General features: G+C 48.7%; 8 protein-coding genes and 1 non-coding gene across 9 annotated transcripts; 7 read left to right on the top strand and 2 right to left on the bottom strand.

Moving 5' to 3' along the window:
* Positions 1-12: 12 nt before the first annotated feature.
* Positions 13-1,146, top strand: BABINDRAFT_34248 (uncharacterized protein; the record flags this gene model as incomplete). The annotated part of the gene is made up of 1 exon (XM_019131671.1): positions 13-1,146. One exon carries the CDS (start codon positions 13-15, stop codon positions 1,144-1,146), a length of 1,134 nt encoding a protein of 377 aa, XP_018986489.1.
* A 624-nt stretch (positions 1,147-1,770) lies between these two features.
* SUI2 (translation initiation factor eIF2 subunit alpha) lies at positions 1,771-2,682 on the top strand (the record flags this gene model as incomplete). The annotated part of the gene is made up of 1 exon (XM_019132335.1): positions 1,771-2,682. One exon carries the CDS (start codon positions 1,771-1,773, stop codon positions 2,680-2,682), a length of 912 nt encoding a protein of 303 aa, XP_018986488.1.
* A 374-nt stretch (positions 2,683-3,056) lies between these two features.
* On the top strand, positions 3,057-4,416 carry BABINDRAFT_174942 (uncharacterized protein). The gene has a single exon (XM_019130978.1). The coding sequence runs from the start codon at positions 3,177-3,179 to the stop codon at positions 3,960-3,962; it is 786 nt and encodes a 261-aa protein (XP_018986487.1). The 5' UTR covers positions 3,057-3,176; the 3' UTR covers positions 3,963-4,416.
* A 242-nt stretch (positions 4,417-4,658) lies between these two features.
* On the top strand, positions 4,659-5,378 carry BABINDRAFT_160557 (mitochondrial 54S ribosomal protein mL58; the record flags this gene model as incomplete). The annotated part of the gene is made up of 1 exon (XM_019128306.1): positions 4,659-5,378. A coding segment is annotated over exon 1 (560 nt), but the record flags the coding sequence as incomplete, so codon positions are not given.
* Positions 5,379-6,922: 1,544 nt separating this feature from the next.
* On the top strand, positions 6,923-9,254 carry PGM2 (phosphoglucomutase). The gene has a single exon (XM_019128305.1). The coding sequence runs from the start codon at positions 7,215-7,217 to the stop codon at positions 8,898-8,900; it is 1,686 nt and encodes a 561-aa protein (XP_018986485.1). The 5' UTR covers positions 6,923-7,214; the 3' UTR covers positions 8,901-9,254.
* A 123-nt stretch (positions 9,255-9,377) lies between these two features.
* On the top strand, positions 9,378-9,448 carry BABINDRAFT_t142. The gene has a single exon. It is a non-coding gene; the product is annotated as a tRNA-Gly (tRNA).
* Positions 9,449-10,259: 811 nt separating this feature from the next.
* Positions 10,260-12,500, top strand: BABINDRAFT_6985 (uncharacterized protein; the record flags this gene model as incomplete). Its single annotated transcript, XM_019132546.1, has 1 exon — positions 10,260-12,500. One exon carries the CDS (start codon positions 10,260-10,262, stop codon positions 12,498-12,500), a length of 2,241 nt encoding a protein of 746 aa, XP_018986484.1.
* A 5-nt stretch (positions 12,501-12,505) lies between these two features.
* Positions 12,506-16,767, bottom strand: HYU1 (5-oxoprolinase). Its single transcript, XM_019128304.1, has one exon. It carries the CDS (start codon positions 16,655-16,657, stop codon positions 12,761-12,763), a length of 3,897 nt encoding a protein of 1,298 aa, XP_018986483.1. The 5' UTR covers positions 16,658-16,767; the 3' UTR covers positions 12,506-12,760.
* Positions 16,768-17,766: 999 nt separating this feature from the next.
* On the bottom strand, positions 17,767-19,139 carry SGT1 (co-chaperone; the record flags this gene model as incomplete). The annotated part of the gene is made up of 1 exon (XM_019128303.1): positions 17,767-19,139. A coding segment is annotated over one exon (923 nt), but the record flags the coding sequence as incomplete, so codon positions are not given.
* Positions 19,140-20,641: the final 1,502 nt, after the last annotated feature.

Genomic DNA, 20,641 nt, shown 5'->3' with positions numbered 1-20,641 from the left:
CCATAGGTATTCATGTTGCGTAAATACCGTCCGCTTTTCCGCGGCCTCTCCAGAGCCTACTCTACGGCGCCACTGGACATTGGGTTTGTCTTTGACATTGACGGGGTGTTGATTAGGGGCGGCAAGTCCTTGCCACACGCGCTTCCCGCTTTGCAACTCTTGGAAAGGCTTAAAGTGCCGTATATTTTGCTCACGAATGGTGGGGGAAAGTCGGAACTGACCCGTGTGAGAGACTTGTCGGCGCGAATCGGCACTCAGTTGCACCCGGCGCAGATTGTGCAGTCGCACACGCCGTGCAAAGCGCTCGTGAACGACCCCCAGTTCGAACGTGTGTTGGTGATTGGTGGCAGGGGGAATGAGGCCAGAGAAGTGGCTTTGCAGTACGGCTTCAAAGAGGCTTTGACTCCGATTGATGCCGTCAGAGCCAACGGCTCCATCTACCCGTTCCATTCATACACCGAGGAGCAGCTAGAGGACATTGCGATGCATCCTTCCGAGTCGCATTTGTACGGAGGTTCTGCCAAACCAATTTCCGCCATCCTTGTGTTTTCGGACCCGCGTGATTTTGGTACCGCTACCCAGATCTCTATGGACTTGCTCAACTCCGAAGAGGGCTACTTTGGCACCAAGCGAGGCAATGCACAGTTGGTGGGCAATGCCACCCCATCTATTCCCATTATCTTCTCAAACAATGACTTTCTCTGGGCGAATGAATACCCGGTGCTGCGATTCGGCCAGGGTGCGTTCCGAATCACGATGGAGGCGTTGTACAGAGAGATGAACAAGGCTGAGTTGCAGAGCACAATCTTGGGGAAGCCGTTTAAAGTCAGCTACGATTACGCCCACCACGTCTTGATTGATTGGAGCCGGCGATTGGGATCCGAAATTCAGCCAGAGACCCAGGTTCTCCCGCAGTTGAACGTGGCCCCGGTGCAGTCTCCGTTCAAAAAGGTCTACATGGTTGGGGACAACCCGGAAAGTGACATTTTGGGGGCAAACAACTACGGCTGGGAGAGTTTGTTGTTGCGCACGGGGGTGTTCAGAGACGAAGACTGGGATAGTATCGTCGCCAAGCCAACGGGTGGAGTCTTTGATCATGTAGAGGAAGCCGTGAGGTTTGCGTTAACCAAAAATAGGTTGTTGTAAGCCCGAAGCTCACTCTGGGTGTCTTTGAAGGGCCTGCTGTAGAAGTTTGGCCATGTAATTTGGAAGGATGACGAATATTTATCAATAAAAAGTATTAGACGATTTTTCTACAGACTATGGATTAAAGATTTATGGCTTTTGAGCTCAACAATGAAATCCATCGAAGCTAGAAGCAAGATGCGAGAATAAACCATACAACTGGGATTCCAATGCCGTAAACTTTATGTCCAGTCGAGGCCAGGGACGGCTAGCCCACCAGTACCACCCTGCCTTCAGCTGAAGACGCGTCATAGTGCGCAACCACTCCCAACAAGTTATTTCTCCAAAAGTCAGACCTTCCACCCATTTTTCAAAGGACAGAATGTTTAATAAACGCTAAATACAAAATATTTCTAGATATTTTAGCAAAAGCCCTAATAAATGGAACAATTATCAACGAGATACTAATTCAATCGCAGTCATGGTTTTGGCCCTTGTGCCTCACCGCCTGCGGCGCTGGGACATTTTTCGCGACGCTGCTTACATAATTTTTTCTTCATTTTTTCGCCGCGCAAAAGACTCGACTACGTTTAAGAAGTCGTTTTGCGAGCTCCCATCAGTTATAGTCCCACCCAGCAAGTCATTATGAGCACCGCTAACTGCAGATTCTACGAAAACAAGTTCCCAGAGGTGGACGATGTTGTGATGGTCAACGTCCAACAGATTGCTGAGATGGGGGCGTATGTCAAGTTGTTGGAGTACGAGAACATCGAGGGGATGGTCTTGCTTTCCGAGTTATCCAGACGTCGTATCCGTTCGATCCAGAAGTTGATCCGTGTGGGCAAAAACGAGGTTGTGGTTGTCTTGAGAGTCGACAAGGAGAAGGGGTACATTGATTTGTCCAAGAGAAGAGTCTCCTCCGAAGACGTCGCTAAGTGTGAGGAAAGATACACCAAGAGCAAGGCCGTGCACTCCATCTTGAGACACTGTGCCGAGAAATTCAATCTCCCGTTGGAAGGCTTGTATAAAACTGTCGGCTGGCCGTTGTCTCGTAAATTTGGACATGCCTACGACGCCTTCAAGGTGTCCATCACCGACCCAACCATTTTCAACGATGTCACTCCACCGAACGAAGAGGTGCTTGCCGAATTGAAGATGTACATTTCCAGAAGATTGACCCCACAGGCCATCAAGATCCGCGCCGATGTCGAGGTTTCTTGTTTCGGCTACGAGGGTATCGATGCCATCAAGGCCGCGTTATACGACGCTGAGGCCTTGTCCACCGAGCAGATGCAGATCAAGGTCAAGTTGGTTGCCGCGCCGTTGTACGTCGTGACCACCCAGGCCTTAGACAAGCAGCAGGGGATCGAGTTGATAGAGCAGGCGATCGAGAAGATTAAGGAGCAGATTACCGTTTCTGGTGGTGTCTGCAACGTCACCATGGCTCCGAAGGCGGTTACTGCCACCGAGGACGCCGAATTACAGGCCTTGATGGAGCGCAAGGAGATGGAGGGGAAGCAGAACTCGGACTCCGAGTCTGACTCCGAGGAGGAATAAGGGGCTCATGTATTCAGTATTTATGTCATTGCTTGAAGAAAACCTTGGGATAGCGGGGTTTGTAGGCGTATATCTGTACAGAAGGCTGTGCCAAAGCCACCTCGGGAAGATTACATATAGGCGATTCATATTTTTTTCGAAATTGGCTGCGCTATATCGATAAACTACCTGCTTTTAAACTTCTGCCCGGAATGTCAAGTCAGATTTGGGTATAACAGAGAAGCGTGGTCAAGCAAACAAGATACTGAGCGTGCTTTAATCGTCAATTTCGAAATCCCAAACTCATAGATAATATACCAGTTTGTGTAATCGCTAAAATTGCATCAATATATCATTAAGGTGTTTCCCGATTTCATTGTCTAGTCAATCCCTCAGCTGCACTAAAATATGACAATCGACTTGATGCAGGCTGAGATATGAAACATTTCATGGACGCTGCTGTGCTATATCCCCCAGTCGGTTCACATAGATTATCCGGATAAGATTCAGGGACTATGCTCAAATTCTTGCTTCCCCCACGGACACCCAGAGCCTTCATCAAAGGCGTTTACGCCGATCTTTTCCAGTACTACGCCATGAGGCTAAGGAACTTTACGCCCAAGCACTACCTGTGCAAGTTCTTCACTATGAGTTATCTCCCACCAGACCACTACCTCTCGCACTTCCGCAAAACCTCGCCTGCTTTCCACGTCCAGCACTACACGGGCTACGATGCTAACGATGCTGGGTTTTCCCAGAGCAAGAACTTCTACACCAAGTCGTTGGTGCCGCGCAGCTACGCGGTCTACCGGTTGTATTCCCGGAGAAACCTTCGGGACTGCTTGCAAGCAGCGATTGAGAAAAAAATAGAGGGCAGGGACGATTCAAAAATGGAAGCATTGAAGAATGGGGTGTATTGTTTCACCGTGGACATCATGGCGCGACCAAACGAGATGGCAGAGCTTCAGACAGAGATCGACAAGGCAGTGCAAACAGTTTACGCTTTGACACCTGACAGTTTTGGCTGGGTGAGTAAGGCAAACGCGAGGGTAAAGCCCCAGGAGGTGAGGCGTTTGGCGAGCCAGAATCCAAAGTTGAGAGATATTGTGATACCGCCGTTCGGAGAAGGAACGGAGAGAGAAAAGAGAGAGTGGAACGAGAGAAAGAAAGGGAATCAAGGAAAGGAGAGAAGAGGTAAGAGAGAGGCGAAAGTGGGTATGAGGGATGGACAGAAGGAGGACAAGAAGCCAAATATGCAACGCGTCAAGGTGAATCTTAAGGACCTACAGAAGTTAATATAAATAGTGTATCGTCTATTCCAAGGCTATAAGGGGCCCCGAAGATTCAAAACTACATATTAGGAAGGCGTGGGACCGCACCGATATGATCTGAAACAGACAACTACCAATGTACGTTTCTATGCTCCCATACACCTCTAGCCGCTTTCTTCTTTTCCCCTGGTGTTTCGTTCGACAACCATTAGCTGTTTACTAGTGCTTTAGTATTTTCCAAGGATTTTTGGAGTCTGTCGCGTGACTTCACAATCTAAAGCTAAAGCTATACACAAGCCTACTCAACCAAGTGTATACTCTTTGAGTGACTGATATGGTTGTTGAGTTTACAAAGAGTTCTCAAGGTTTATAGAGCCTCTTGTGTGTGGTAACAGAATCGTGATTCCGCTAACCCAGATTCTTTCATAATAATCTAGAATCCTAGCTTTTAGCAACTTCATAAAACGGTAAAATTCGAGTCCGGATAATAACAAACATTGTAGATACTCAGTCCTAAGGATTCTAATATATGTGGATAATCCCGCCGGTTCTTATGGTATAGATATTAAAAGGTGTACCAGATATCTTGGCATGAAATCTCCCAGACTTGGGTCGTGCGCCTCCGGTCCCAATCGGGACGTCGCTTTCCGTGTGCCTTAACATTCCCTGCATTTGGTGAAAAATGTCCATACTCAGTGAAAAAAAACGCTAACATAAAAGCAGAGTGTGATCTTGAAGTCCAAAATACCCCTCCGTTACCACCCACACACTGTACAATGTTGAGAAAATCTGCTGAAAAGCTCATCAAGTCGCTTCCTACGCTTGCGGAAACCCCAAACAAATACAACAAGGTCCGTTCTGCGTGGAACTTGAAGCCAAACTTGCCTCAAGGTTTGTACCACCACCCAGCGCCATCTGCCAAGTCGCCGTTGTATGAAACGCCAAACGCCTTCCTCCCGGAATCAGACCCAAGGAAGAATTTGCCACACATTTTGAAGTCGTATGAGTTCTCACAGGAAGCCTTGAGCAACATGCCGCTTCTCCAGGACGATGTTGCTTCCCGTCCCCAGTATCACTTGACCGCCGAGCATGTTGCTGAGATCCAATCCTTGAGAGCCCAGGACCCAGAAGCCTGGTCCTTCACCAAGTTGGCCAAGAAGTTCGACACCACCGTTTATTTCATCAGAATTGCCATCGCCAATATGGACAAGAGCTTGGGTAGGCAGAAGGCTGCCGCGCCTGTGACTGCCGACTCTGAAAAGACCAAGTATGAGTTGAAGAGAGAGTTGATTAACCATCACAGAAAACTCAGACGCGAAGCGTGGTTGAGAGATGAATAAATGTCTCGGGACATTTGAGAGGGCGTGTCCTCCGTGTATAATTATGTTAAGCCACCGTTTACGTGGAGTGTATATAGTAATGTGATTTCAAAGCATAGGAAGTTGTATAGTGAGATTTATTGAGAATCAGGGAAGGATACTAACGTTTGTGCGATAATTCCTGGGGCAAGCTTTACGAAAGCTGTTGGTCTATGGGGTATAGAGGCAAGGGGAAATCGGTAATTTACGAAACAAAGGGTTGAGTCTGGTTTTTGGTCTATTGGGGTCGTCGGTATTCGAGTCTAAAAGTATAGATCCAAGCCAGGTCTGACGTTAGGAGGGATTATGGTATCACTGGCGACTTCCGCACTGGTCTCGAAGCTTAATCCTTTTTTTTAAAAAAATTTAGTCTCTCTGTATGCAATACCTCGCAGCTTTTGGTCAAAGTTATGGCCCTACGGAGCAGATGTAAAATCGGTGACGTTCAACCAAACTGTAAAGTTTCCGATATTAGATGTTCAATATGCTATCAATATCATGACAGATAACTACCCTGCTGAATTAACTAGATTAAAAAACTTAAGCTTGGTGGCGATTTCTAGATTGATATGGAAAAAGCATTAATGTTCTATGCTAAAATACATGAACCCTTTGTGCGTATCATACCTCCGTCATGTTGGGATGCCAAGACGTTGTTACGAAGGCAACGTACCAAAAAATCAGCAGGACCGACCGGAATGACTCAATATACCTTTCACCTCAGTGACCCTATGAGGTTTTGGTCAAATAGGAGTTGACGCACATGGTGGTGGTGTGAGGACATCAGGCCCTGGTCCAGCACGGAGGCATACCATTTCCCCGCAATTTCGGTCAAAGGCTCAGACCAAGACGTGATCACAATCCTAAGTAGTTACTATACAAGCTTTTTCACAATTGTAACCCCGCTCAATGTTACACAGGAATAGCCTTTGATAGGGTAGTTTCAGGGGCTTCTAATTAGTATGCATACTGGGGACAGTCCCAATTTTAGGCCATTTCCATTGTAGTTTATGGTACAAGCTTCTGAGCCCCAGCGATTGTCAGTCTGAATTTTTCAGCACAGATCTCCACGGTGGATAAGCAGTGATGCCTAATTGCCAAGATATTAATAGGCCCCTCCTTGGTTGAGTAAAAAGCATAAACCACCTAATACTGGCATCAACCACCTATATCATTAAATCTGGGACTTCTAAGCGTTCGAAGTTTTATTCGTACTATACTAAACATCCAGCCTAGTGCTGTGACCTCATGCGAAAGTGCGGGTTAATTTTTTAGCGGTGCGTCGTCTACAAGCCTGACGAACGCTAAACGCCCGGCAGCAAACATGACTTTCCCCGCCAAAACTTTGCTCCGAGTGGTGATTAATCGAACACGATATTGCATCCCGGATCAATCAGCAACATAGCTAGGTCATTTTGTGCGTCTGTATTTATGAGATATTTGCATCCTCTCAGCTTTAGAGACCGGGTAGTATTTCGTGTCGTCTTGCCTACGTATAATTATCATCTCACTGGCTCAAAAACCTGTGGGCCCTTTAGAATTTTCCCCTTCCGTCCTAAAAAATCATTATCTAGAGAATGCTGCGCTGCTCTAAACCCCATCAGTGCGCATTTCAATATGATCAACCAAATCTCCATAAAACGCGTACAATTCCATCGCAGAATAAAATCGTTATACTCAAAGATAAACCGCTATAATGCACTATCTTAATAAACCCCTGTTTCTGGGCTTGACCGGCGGTATACAACCCGAATCTCACGGCGCAGATTCTGTCACCCCACTAAAAGAGTCCTGCACAGTGGCTTCCCGGAGTTTTCGTGAGCCCCATGCCCCGCAAATTTTCGGCCCCCTTCTATAAATACCCCTCCCCTAACTCAATTGCTTTTTCAAATCACCCACACTCATTGCCGCTCACACCACCACAATGTCCATTAAAATCATCCCCACCACCGCCTTCTTGGACCAGAAGCCTGGCACGTCCGGGCTTCGCAAGAAGGTTACCGTGTTCCAGCAGCCACACTATACCGAGAACTTCATCCAGGCCATCCTCGAGTGCATCCCTGAGGGGGTGCATGGCGCCACTCTCGTGGTCGGAGGCGACGGCCGCTACTACAACGACAAGGTTGTGCAGTTGATTGCCGAAATCGGTGCGGCCAATGGCGTCCGCAAGCTCATCATTGGGCAGCACGGGATTCTTTCGACACCAGCGACGTCGCACGTGATCCGCACACACGCTCCAGGAATCACCGGGGGGATTATCCTCACGGCCCTGCACAACCCCGGTGGCCCGCAGAACGATCTCGGGATCAAGTACAACCTCGCGAACGGGGGACCCGCACCGGAATCCGTCACCGACAAGATGTATGCCGCGTCGCGCGCGCTCACCTCCTACAAGCGTGTTGACTTGCCGCTCGTGGACCTTGCGACCCTTGGCACCCGGGCCTACGGTGCGTTGGAGGTCGAGATCATCGATTCCACCGCCGCGTACACCGCGATGTTGAAGGAAATTTTCGACTTCAAATTGATCAAGGAGTTTATTGCCAAGCGCTCGCCGGAGGGCTTTGAGATGTTGTTTGATGCGCTCAACGGGGTCACCGGGCCATATGGTCGCGCGGTGTTCGTGGATGAGCTCGGCCTCCCGGAGCTGGCGATCCAGAACTGTGTCCCGCTTCCGGACTTTGGCGGGTTGCACCCGGACCCCAACCTTGTGTATGCCAAGACCTTGGTGGACCAGGTTGATGCGAGAAAAATCGCGTTTGGCGCCGCTTCCGACGGTGACGGTGACAGAAACATGATTTACGGGTACGGCGCGTTTGTGTCTCCGGGGGATTCTGTTGCTATCATTGCGGAGCACGCAGACGCGATTCCCTACTTTCGTAAGACCGGCACGCGCGGTCTCGCGCGCTCTATGCCAACATCCGGTGCGCTCGACCGCGTCGCACGCGCGCAGGGGGTCGAGTGCTACGAGGTGCCGACCGGCTGGAAGTTCTTCTGTGCATTGTTTGACGCCAAGAAGTTGTCCATCTGTGGTGAGGAGAGTTTCGGTACCGGAAGTGACCATATCAGAGAGAAGGATGGCTTATGGGCGATCGTCGCGTGGTTGAACGTGCTTGCGGCGTACGACGCAAAGACCCCAAACTTGCCTAAGGGCGGCGCCACCATCAAAATCGTCCAGGAGGCGTTCTGGAAGAAGTATGGCAGAACGTTCTTCACTCGGTACGACTACGAGGGCGTTAATTCCGACGGTGCTAATGAAGTTATCGCTCGGTTGGAACGCAAAATCGCGTCTGCCGATTTTGTGGGCTCCGAGATCTCTGGTGTCAAGGTTACCGAGGCTGGGAACTTTTCGTACACCGACTTGGACGGCTCCGTGTCTGCCAAGCAGGGCTTGTACGTGAAGTTGGCCAACGGTGGCAGATTTGTGATCCGTCTCTCCGGTACCGGTTCCCTGGGCGCCACTGCCAGGTTGTATGTTGAGAGACACTCGGGCAACGAGAAGGACTATGTCTTGGACACCCAAGACTTCTTGAAGGGTGATGTGAAGGCTGTAGTTGAGTTTCTCCAGTTCAAGCAGTTGCTTGGGAGGGACGAACCGGATGTGAGAACGTAGGTTTCATTTGTGTGTATTTTGCATGTGACTATTTCCAGGTTATTTTGTAGATGTGAGGTGAGTCCGAGGGAAGGCTAGACAGGGTATCTCATCAAACTTATGGCCCACCCATTACTGATACTGAATCATGTACTGAAGTTATCCAATTATCTGTGTCTGGAGTTACCTAATGATTTGTGTTTGGTATGTATCGAGAGTTAACAACCGGAGGACTTGTAACCTATTCCCCTGTGTATAGACAGATTCTACTTCCACCTTTGCTATTTTACTTATAAGCATCCTCTTACCCCTTGAACAGCCATTAAGTGATATTACAAACATTCCTCCAAGCTGGAAAAGCAAAGGAAAACTCTGGATTTGATTTCAAGACTTTGTGGTAAGAAGAAAGTCAGCCCATGTTTCAAATTTCAAAAACAAATAATTTAGTTGATATATATTACATCAATTTATCTCCTGACCTCTTTGCTTTATGAGTAAGCGCCAGTGGTTTAGTGGTAAAATCCAACGTTGCCATCGTTGGGCCCCCGGTTCGATTCCGGGCTGGCGCATTATAATGGAATCCTTCAAGGAAGCAATCTCTCTGATGAGCAAACTTGGTCCGTGTTTTAGAGGAGATTTAAGACCCTCCAGATGACTGACGAAACAAGGGAGATTAAGACCTCCATCTCTGAGGATTGCAAGCATTATTTTTTTTCTCCTAATTTATATCTTAGGTAGAGCTACCTACAAGGGATGAGGGAATTCATTTTAAAGAAAAGATCCTTGCATATTAAAAAAAAGATAGAATACCTTGAATAAGAGGGAATAAATGTCGTCAATTTGAAAGACCAAGGGCTGACTTTTAACAATGCTAGCCTTTGCAGCTTAAACTTGGTAGTCTGTAGTTTGAAAACTTTCGTGCCAGCGGTAACCTCTCGCCAGGAAAAAAAACCCGAATCCTAGAAAATTAAATAAACCTCAGTCTAATAAAAGGGACTGGAAGCAATTGGATAGCCCTTTTCGGAAATTTTTCAACCGCTTTGAAACAGTAAACCTCCATTCGTAAAAGTAAAAGGGTATTGAATCCTGCACGCATCCCGTACCACGACTCACGCCGTTCTGTTACCAGCTCTAGCCATGTCTAGCTATTTTGCTTCAGCTAAATCCTTAACCTGTGTTCTTACTTTCACCAATACTGCCTCCAGAATCCCAAAGTTCCTACCCGATGCTTGGTGGTCGCCGACCTATGAACCGCCAGAACTGAAAACTCCTGCACGCTGCTCACCGCCGCACGCTGAAAAATTACGGAGGCCTTAAAGACATTAACGAGAGGAGGTACACTATTGATTACCTCCCCATTTCCCTAAATCCACCACATCCATGGAAAGCTTGTACCGAACGGCCCGAATAGGCTGCAGATACACGTCTTTATTCTACCATGCCATACATCACCCGTTGTACGCTACACCCTCTCGGTTGTATGCCACCACAACCCATCCCCGGAAGGGCAAGCCCAACCGACGCTCTAAACCAGAACCAAAGGGGATTAAGACTCCAGCGACCGAGGAATACGATACCGCAATGTTCCAACAGGTGGTTGAAATGACCGAGGCGCAGATTATTGAGGACTCGACCGGGGTGCGAGAGATTCTCCGCACTTTTACCCGGCTCCACAGTCCTGTGGTAGTGCGAAAGCTCACGGCGGCGATAGACACCCAGTTTGCGGCGGACCCGTTGAAAAAGTCATTGTTCCGTTACATGATCTCAACCAGCGCCCAGATGGATAACCAATGGATCGAAAAGTGCATCATACATCTCCTCGACATTCAGCTTCCGGCAACCCCGAAGAAGCTGGCGGTGACCCTGCAAAAAATGGACATTATTTTTAACTATTGGGACAAGCTCCGTGAATGCAGCGACGAGGTGAAGCCATTGCGGTTGTCACTGGAAACGTGGACACGGTTGATTACGATCCTACCGCGCGATTACTATTCGTCGTTCTGGCTCAAACTCAACGCGTTGAACTTTCTCAGCGATCACGCGTTGGACCCGGTAAAGACTGCATTGCGTAAAGGCAGCAATATCGAAAAGATCATCTTCGAGACGTGTGTGTTTGTTCCACAAGGAGACACACGGGCGTACAACTCCGAGTGCTGGAAGCAGTTGACCGAGCCGGAGCAGCAAAAGCTAGTGACAAACTATTCCTACCAAGACTTTCGGTTCATGATCAGGCGGAGCATTGGAGATGGGGAGTTTGTCAAGGCGGCGTTCTACCTCAGCTTGTACTCGGCAAAAGTGGAAAAGTACATTGGGCGGAAAATTGGCAGTGCGAGTGCGGATAAACGTGCAGAACTACTCAAACACCACGAACACCACGCGGCGGAGATGTACAATTTGCTTATCTACCAGAAAATGTCCAGCGGCGAGACCCAGGACTTGACCCAGTTGTTTGAGCAGTTGCTCGCGGCGTCCACTGCTGTCCACAGCTTGGGATTCATCCCCACGATGCTTACGGTGTTCCGCAAGCAGCACAACTTTGAGGAATTTTTAAAGCTCTTGAGCGGGTTAGACTTGTCGTATCGCGGTAGCGCTGATCCAGCGGAGTTGAAGCGGTTTTTGGACACAAAGTCGCGCATTCTCGATGCACTTTTCTATGCCCTCAGAGACGAATACAAGGTGCATCCGAAGGTGTTGGTGGGCTACGCGCTAGCGATCTATGACGATGCCTTCCGGGTATTGGACTCACTCGGGCTCTTGTCCTGGTGCTATGAGGGCAACCGATCCCGTTGGTTGAAACTCTCTGATTTGAGTTTGGTCAAGCGGGCTGATATCAAAGAGGAGTTGCGCATGAAACACATTTCGCTGGACGCCTTGTACAGCGTCTACTGCGGCATTATCACGGAGATGGACAGTGAGTTTATCGAAATGGAAAAGTACACCAACTTCAAGCGCTTTTTGCGGCTCACCCCGGCGCTGAAGCGGCGCGAGCGAACCGTCAGACTCGAGCAGTTGTATGACAATTTCATGGCCTGTTTGGTGAGACAGAACGAGGATAGTCCCCCCTCACTTGCGATTTCCCGCCTTCTGGACCACTTTATCTGCATGTTTATGAGGGAAATCGTGGGGAACAACCACTTTATTCCTGGCAACGACGATATCAAGGCGGCGGAGCGAGTCTTAGAGGACTATATTGCAACCCTTGAAGCCCACGGTCAGAGGCTCCAGACATCAGTTCCTATCGACTACTTGGTCTATGCGTACACCATCACAAAGAACGACTTGGCCAGCGGGTTTCGTTGGGCTCGTTACTCCATGGAGGTGCTCCAGCTACCGTTGTCGCTCCGCACGTTAAAAGCGTTTGTCATTACCTTGTATGAAGAGCGGAACTACAAGGATGCGCACAAGTGGTTCAGCAAGATCTGCGAGTACGGCTACGTGATACGGAACCCCAATTTGGTGCGCATTGCGCGCGAGTTGGGCTGGCAAATGAATCTGGCGCCTGAGAGGAAGCCCGTCTCGGGACTGTTCCGGCGGTTGTCCCAGCAGGGGTATTTCGAGCGCGTGGGGAAGGCGGCGACGAAGCCAAAGCCTGAGGATAGTATTAATGGGAAGAAGGAGTAAAGTAACCGTATTGCTAGTAACCAAAGTGTCTATCGTAATGGGTTATATACCAAAGTTTAAGGCTCTTCGACAGCTTACATCTCTAATTATAATTAATGTATGACGTGAAAATATTCCCCCCTACAAGTGTAGTATATCTAGTAGGTGATAGCGGGTACAATAAGTCGTGAGAGATTATCGCTAGTTGCTGTATACCAAAAGGAGCGCAATAAGTTGCTTATAAGTTGCTTATATGTCCAATATTCAATCGCCTTCCACTCCTAGTTAGTCTCTTGCATGATCGTTCTCATCGCGACACTACCAGAAATCCGTGATACTGCCTGTGTTGCATCTGCAGCTGGATACTGAACTCCGTCATCCAAACGTTCAGCACCAGCCTTTCCGTAACCACCGCCACCCGGAGTACACACAACAACATGATCACCCGGTTTCATCATCACACTGTTTTTGCCCCCCAAGTAGATCTTTCTGTAGCTCCCATCTGCATTCTTCTTTAACCAAAAGTTAGAGCCTCTCTCACCGTCTTCGCCGCCCGCCATCCCAAACGGCGCCAAGGCTCTTCTTTCCATCAAACAGGACACCTGGAGCGGGATAGTAAACTCGATGTCTCTGATCACACCGTCACCGCCGGTGTGGAAACCCTTACCGCCCGAGCCCTGTCTGATCTCAAATCGTCTCAAAATAACCGGATATCTCTTTTCAAACACCTCGGGATCGGTAATCTTGGTGTTAGTGGTGTGGCACTGCACTGCAGATTGGCCATTCCAGGTAGCAGAAGCACCGGCACCGCCACAGATTGTCTCATAATAACCAAACCCGTGGCCAGTGGAATTTTCGGCCCCAAAGGTCAAGTTGTTGCACGTGCCCTGGGACGCAGCACAGGCCTGGAAAGCCTTAAGAATCACATCCACGCACCTCTGGGCGGTTTCGACATTACCACCAACGGTAGCAGCCTCGGCAGATGGCTGCAACACCGAGCCCTGTCTTGTCCTCACGTCAATCGGAATTAAGCAACCATGGTTGAGAGGAATATCACCCGAAATGAGGGCTCGGAGCACATACAACACAGCGGAGAATAAGATCGCCTTGGGAGCGTTTAGGTTACCGTAAATTTGGTCACCCGACTTGGTGAAATCAAACACAGCACTGCCTGTTTCCTGGTCAATCTCGATCTCGAGCACAATCGGGGTGCCGTCATCGAGGTAATCCACCGCTTTCATGGTTTCACCACCAAATTTTTGGTACGCCATCCTGAGCAAGTTTCTCACAGACAACTCAGCTGTATGAAGAATTGCCTCCATGTAGAGCTGAATCACCGGGTAGGAGAAATCATCCACCAACTTATGGAGAAGCTGAATCCCCTTGAAGTTCGCCGCCACCTGGGCCTTCAAGTCGGAAATGTTGTCACTCAAGGTCCTGGTACCGGAACAGCCTTCATACTGCGCCGGGTCGATCAAAAGACGTTTGGTTATACCTTCTTCATCAAATACACCCTCATCGCAGAGCTTGTGGGTGATGATGGCAGCCCCTTCCTGGAAGATCTCCTTGGAGTCCGGAGGCATCGATCCAGCAGCAATACCACCAACGTCGGCATGGTGGCCTCTGGAGGCGGTCCAGAACAACACGTTGCAGTCATCATCCAACACCGGGGTGATGACGGTGATATCAGGCAAGTGCGAACCACCCGCGACCGGGTGGTTGGACACAAACACGTCTCCATGCTTGATCTTCCCCTCCCATCTCTGAGCCTGTTCCTTCACCGCATAAGACATGGCACCCAAATGGATTGGAACGTGAGGCGCGTTAGCAACCAAGTCACCATTACGATCGAACAAGGCACACGAGAAGTCGAGTCTCTCCTTGATGTTTGTGGAAATTGCGGTTTTCTGGAGGGTGCGGCCCATCTGCTCGGCAATGGACATGAACCGGTGGCCAAATACGGAAAGCTGGACGGGGTCAACCACCACACGGGAGATATCCTTCTTGGCCTCCTTTTCAACTGTCACAAGCACGTGTTCCTTGAGAATATTGGCGGTGGAGTGTGGCTCTATGAGGATGGTCTGGGTTGCATCGAGGATAACCGCCGGACCGGAAAGCTGGGATCCAACTGCCAACTCACTTAACTGGTAGACTGGAGAGTCTAACCAGCCTACGCTTTCGAAGTACACACTCGACTGGGATGTAGAAATCTCAGCGGTCGTAGAGACGATATCAGCAAACTCCCTAAATGGATTCACCGTCTCCTTGGCAGTCGAATGGACAATTAATCTGACCCTGATGTCATCCACCAAAACTTTTCTCTCCAAGGTAAAGCCAAACTCCTGGTTATGTCTCGCAATAAACTCCTTGTCGGTGTTGTTTCCGTCTAGCTTCATCATGAGATGAGTGTCGGAGCCCACGTACTTCATGTTCAAAAACACCTCCATCTCGGTGGAGAACTGGGTGAGGCCTTGCTTCTGGTAGTCCTCCATGCACTGGGCCTTCAAGCGAGCGATAGTAGTGTCAATCGAGACAAAGGAAGGTGCCTCATACGCCACGGAGATTGGCTGCTGCCTCTCAATTACAATGTCCGCCAACGCCATACCGTAGGCGGACAACAACGAAGAGTACTTGTGGATCACGACGTTTTCAATGCCCAAGTTCTTGGCCACACTGACGGCACACTGTCCACCAGCCCCACCAAACGACGACAAATTGTGGTCCGCCGTGGCAAACCCCTTGGACTCGGTCAAGGTTCTAATAGGACGGCACATGGTTTCGATCGCAACCTTCAAGAACCCACATGCCACCTCCTCCGGGGTCAAGTGCTTCTCGTGGTCCTTGTTGATCGTCTCGGTCAACTCCAAGAATAACTTCCTGGTGGCGTTGATATCCAAAGGTTCGTTTTCGTTAGGGCCAAAGATGTTGGGAAAGTGCTCCGGAAGAAGTCTGCCCAAGAACAAGTTAGCATCTGTGACGGTGAGCGGACCTCCCTTTTTGTAGCAGGCAGGACCGGGATGGGCACCAGCTGACTCAGGGCCCACAACAAACATCCCGTTGCGCCAAAAGAGCATGGAGCCACCGCCAGCGGCAACCGTGGAGATGTCGAGCTGCGGCGTCTGCAACGACACCTCAGAGATTACGGTCTCGAAAATGTGTTCCGGAGCACCAAATACACGGGAAACATCAGTAGAGGTACCCCCCATGTCGAAACCAATAGTTGCCTTAAGGTTCCCTGGGCGGTCGTCGAAACAGGTTTCGGCGTAGCCTACCATCCCACCGGCCGGGCCAGAGAGGATGGCACGAAGCCCTGAAAACGCGTTCCAGGGACATAAGCCCCCGTTAGACTGCATAAAGAGAAGTTTGTTGCCGAGGGCCATGAGGCCACCTTCGAATCCCGCGCCAAACGACTGCATGTACTCCTGGAGAATCGGACCGAGATACGCGTCGGCGACGGTGGAGGAGGTACGCGACACCATGGAGATCATAGGCTGCAAGTCCACAGACACAGATACCTGGAAACCCATCTGACGGGCCAAAGCCGCGATCGCCTGTTCGTGTGCTGGATAGGCATAAGAGTGGAGAAGGCACAATGCAAGGGAGCGGAACCCCTGGGCGTGCAATTCAGATAACTGCTGGGAGACAATGGCCATGTCTGGGGCCTGGAGGATTCTGATGACATCACCAGTGATACCTGTGACCAAGCTGGCGTCGGAGGTGATGTCAACCGGAGGCTTTTCTCCACCTTCGGTGTACGACTCAATGGTTACTCTCTCGTCGATTTCAACCACACGCTTGTATAACTGCTTGAGCTTTCGGGCTGAGAGGTCGAAAATATTTGGTCTGGCCTGGGTGCCGATCTTCAAAATGTCAGCAAACCCCTTGGTTGTGAGTAATGCGACATCCGCGCCCTTTCTTTCGAGTAGCGCATTGGTCGCGACGGTGGTGCCCATTCTGATCGATTCTACCAACAGGAGCGAGAGTTTCTGTGTCTTGGGAATGTCGGTACCGGTGGCATGTTCTAGTACTCTCCTGATCCCCTCGGTGGGGGCATCCTGATAGTTGGAAGGGTCCACCGACAAGAGCTTGAAGGTATATTCCTCGTTGAGCAGTGGGATGACGGCGTGGACGTCGCAAAAGGTTCCGCCTCTATCAATAGAGATTTTGATTCCGGACATTGGGTGGGGGCGGTATAGATAATATTGTAGTGGTTATTGTTATGGTGTAATTGAACGTAGCAAGGAGACTAGGGATAAAGCAACTTTATAGTAAATCTGGGACGTGCGCAAGATGGATGGCGTTTAATCATTAGGAAATCTGAGTGCCCTGGGGAAGTACATATTTTCGGGGAGCCATTCCGACGGTTAGCCAACGCGTTAGAGAGAGCCACACTTTCGTGTCGTATATCCGTAGAGGCAACATCGCGATTATATTGCTCAAACAGGGGGGTGCTTTTGGATAGTGAAATAATTGTTCAAATATTACAGGTTTATAGCAGAGATGATTCTAGGGTGCTGGATAGACTGTTTTCTTAAGGTTTGTAAGCGATCATGGGTGGTCATGTTTGTAAGATTTACATCCATGTATGACTCAGATTAATTTACAGCTGACACTGATGAAGTGGCCTATTCTAGTCGATAAATTAATTGGTATATTAGGGGGTAGATAAATGACTGGACTGTAACGGGCTATCAAAACTAATAGGTGTAAGGCGGTGTTGGTGAATCGCCCCCATGAATAACGCCAAGAGGTTACAGGCTGACACTCGTAGTAAATCTACAAGATGCAATTACAGCAATCTTTTATGGCCGAAGGATTTTACGTTGAGAGTGCCTATCGGGTAATACCAGCCGGTAGCTATGTGCATGAAGCCCCGTTGGTTTCAGGGCTCTAGTATTAATCTAGAGATGTAGTTGAGCAGATTCTCAGATCAAAAGCAATGGTTATCGGAACCACCGCTCCGTGCAAAACTTGATTCTCCATGTAGCACATTGCGTCATCAATTCTGGAATAATGTCGATTAATAAGCAAGGAAAGTTGGTCACTCACAATATCGGATGAGCTGTTTCAGAATTAACCTCAGTCACATCATCATCACCAATTAGTCACTTGAAGGTAGAAGGTTGGCCATTTTTTGACCTGAGACAACCCCCATCGTAAAGTGCATAATCATTCCCTGGAAAGGGCTCAATAAAACCAACACAAGGCATTACTCTTTGGCTACTGGTGTATCTAGGCATATAAGCACTGGTTCTTAAATGGAGATAGGTAGTTTCCATGGTCCAGACCAGCCCTTATGAACTATTAAACCTTTATCAGATAATACTTCGAGAGCCGTGGTGTCTAACAAATAGCATCCCATGCCAACTACACTCAACATCTAAATCATTATTACGTTTCTACCTCACCACTTCTTCGCAACCATGCCGTCTGGAGGCTGTGTCTTGATGGTTTCCTTGCTCACCTCCTCCCAGTTGGTGGAGAGCGCGGTCCCATTGCTCTCAATGTACGACTTCATCATGGCTCTCCGCGTTTCCTCACTGGCGTCTTTGTACAAGGTCTTGAAAAAATCCTCGCCTCCATCCTTCGCATCTTCTTCATCTACCTGGAAGGACGCCCAGTTCGTACCCTTCTTGGAGGAGGTGGGGTAGTGTGTTGCCACATTCACATCGGTGACAAGCTGCGCCGCGGCCACGTCTGCATCAGCCTCCAAGGTTGTCCACTTCACCGGCTCGTTTTTCACAAGCACAAGCTCCAACTTGGTTCCAAAGACCTTGTACGTGGATTTTTCCGGATTTATACTGCTAAACAACGGGTCAAGCTCGTAGGCGTACTCCGATGACGAGGTGGTGGGGAAGTTGACCGAAAGCGAGCGAGCGGCCATGGTCACCCTCAACGCATCCTTGTCAATGTTTTTCGCAAAGATGGTTAAGGTAACAGAAGACGTTGATTGGTACCAGTCGATCTTAATCTTTTCCTTAACTGGCGCAAGTCTGTTCATCGCCTCAACCGATGCGTTCGGGGCCTCTGCAGTCTTAATAGCTTTAGCGACATCCTCCACTCTCCCATCAAACTTCACTGATTTCCCCTCACTTAATCCCTTTTCTGCCTTCAATTTCCAGATCGCAAGCGATGCCTCCGTACAGCCGTACTCCTGGCCCTTGGTGAGGAGTGGAACGGCCTGCTCGAAGTCACCAGCCAAGAAATACACCAACCCCTGGCGGAAATACGCGGTGGAAATCTGTTCTCTGTTGCCTCGGGACTCGGCCACTTTCAATGCATTGTCCAAGTCAGCGAGCGCTTCGGCGTACTTTTGCATCTTCTGGAATGCAATCGATCTTTGGATCAACGCTTTGAATGCGTTTGGGTTCTCCGCCAACGCGGCAGAGTACGCGGTGACTGCTTCATCAAAGGATTTCTCGTCGGCGTATTTATCACCCAACTTGATACTGTGCTCAATTGCCATTTTGGTTAGAGATAGCTGAACGGTATGGAGGAAGCAGAGCTGAGGGTTTTTTTTTTTGATAGTGGCGTGTGTCATCCTGCATTGAAGGTGGACCAGAACAGGGGCCAGCCGCAGACCTCAGGAGAGGCTACCCCGGGGGATTTGGACGGCAAGATAAAGAAACGAAATACGACAGAAATAAGTCATGTAATGTCAGCATCATGATATATTGGATTAAAAAGATATTAGCATATCAAATCGAGCTGTAATATCGTTCTTTTGAGGATCTCTGCCCGAGGTTGTTGAAAGCTACGCAGCCGTACCATCCATGCGAGCTCTCAAATTACCAAAATGCTGAAAATACTTTTATATCTGCGGGTTACACCATGAAATTAAACACGATAGACTGGCAGCTATGGGTTTAGGCCGGTAAACTTTGATTGAAAGAGAAACGATAAATAAGGAGATCTCAAATAATAGGTATCGCAAGAGCATAATGGTTCTAGGGAATCCCGCTTAATGGCGTTAACGGAAAGCTCGCCGCAAACCCTCAAGTACGTATTGGTTATGGATTTTTAGTCTACGGGAAAGGAATTTGGAAAGCTTTCTGCCTCCTGGTCTATCAGAGCTTATCAATATACGTAGGATAACCCCACTCGAGGTCATCCTCCTAGGTCTGGTGGGATGCCCCTCTATCTGCCCCACATGCATCTCTGCCAGCCCCGTTAACTCCTGTGCTAACTTTGCTATAGCCGATCATGCTACAAGTATGGGTTAATCCCAACTACTCTGAAGCCTATTGAAAAATACAAATTACACGACAAAACAGTGTTTTTAGGAGACCGTTAGAAGTTAGACATGTCTCAAACGGCCTAACGATGTTATATGCATCGCGCAGCGCAAGTGGGGCCCGTGAATTTGTTGGGAAACCAATTCCGACTAAGCCCTTTCGTACATTAAGGAATCCAGGGTGAGCTGGGCTAAAAATGAAAAACGAAACAAGTACGCACGGAATGTAATTTGGCTGTCTTAATTTCTTTCACTGAAAGACTTGCTCCGTGTTTTGTTAACGTTCTACGGGGCTCAAAACTGGTTTAATTACTTTGGTGTTGCTTTCTCATGATGCGCGGCCCAGACTCGCCGAACTGACCTCTTACATGCTTAAGCCATGTGTGCGATAGAGATAGCAGATTGTATTCTGGTATAATATTCTGTTGAAAGGGTGTCGTCTAAGATAGGATCAAGCCAAAAAAGCGAAGCTAAAGATAATACTTAAGGTAAATGTAATCTGTTGATGCTTCGTGAGCTCTCCTGGGAACACCGCTAAGCTCGGTACACTATGGTATGTAACTAGCACGCACTCAGTTTCTGGGCCATCTGGTGATTTTCAGAGCAGGGGTCCTAAACAAAGTGACCATGACTTTAGCGTCATTTTCTCTCGCCCTGGCTGAATGTAGTTTAAATTGTCGGACAATGCTAGGCGATCTGACATATTGACCATGGTGTAAACGTCGCCTTCTGCGTTAAGCCTGAAAAATACCCAGGAGATAGTACGACAGTCATGGCATTATATCTATCCCTCGAAATCCAGTAACGTAGATAAAGTCATATAATAGCAAGTTAACAACTTGAAACATCGTAATAATTTCGTTCACGAAATAAAATAAAAAAAACTAGTTCTATCCCCTATATCTTTTCATCCTCTCTCGCAGCTGCC

The sequence above is a fragment of the Babjeviella inositovora genome, assembly GCF_001661335.1.
Source record: "Babjeviella inositovora NRRL Y-12698 unplaced genomic scaffold BABINscaffold_3, whole genome shotgun sequence".
NCBI classification, from domain to species: Eukaryota; Fungi; Ascomycota; class Pichiomycetes; order Serinales; genus Babjeviella; species Babjeviella inositovora.
Note: the sequence above shows the minus strand (reverse complement) of the source record. Positions and strands in the feature narration are given on the sequence as shown.

Coding starts and splice junctions, on each gene's coding strand:
- HYU1 (XM_019128304.1), bottom strand. CDS start 16,657: ATGTCCGGAATCAAAATCTCTATTGATAGAGGCGGAACCTTTTGCGAC.
- BABINDRAFT_174942 (XM_019130978.1), top strand. CDS start 3,177: ATGCTCAAATTCTTGCTTCCCCCACGGACACCCAGAGCCTTCATCAAA.
- PGM2 (XM_019128305.1), top strand. CDS start 7,215: ATGTCCATTAAAATCATCCCCACCACCGCCTTCTTGGACCAGAAGCCT.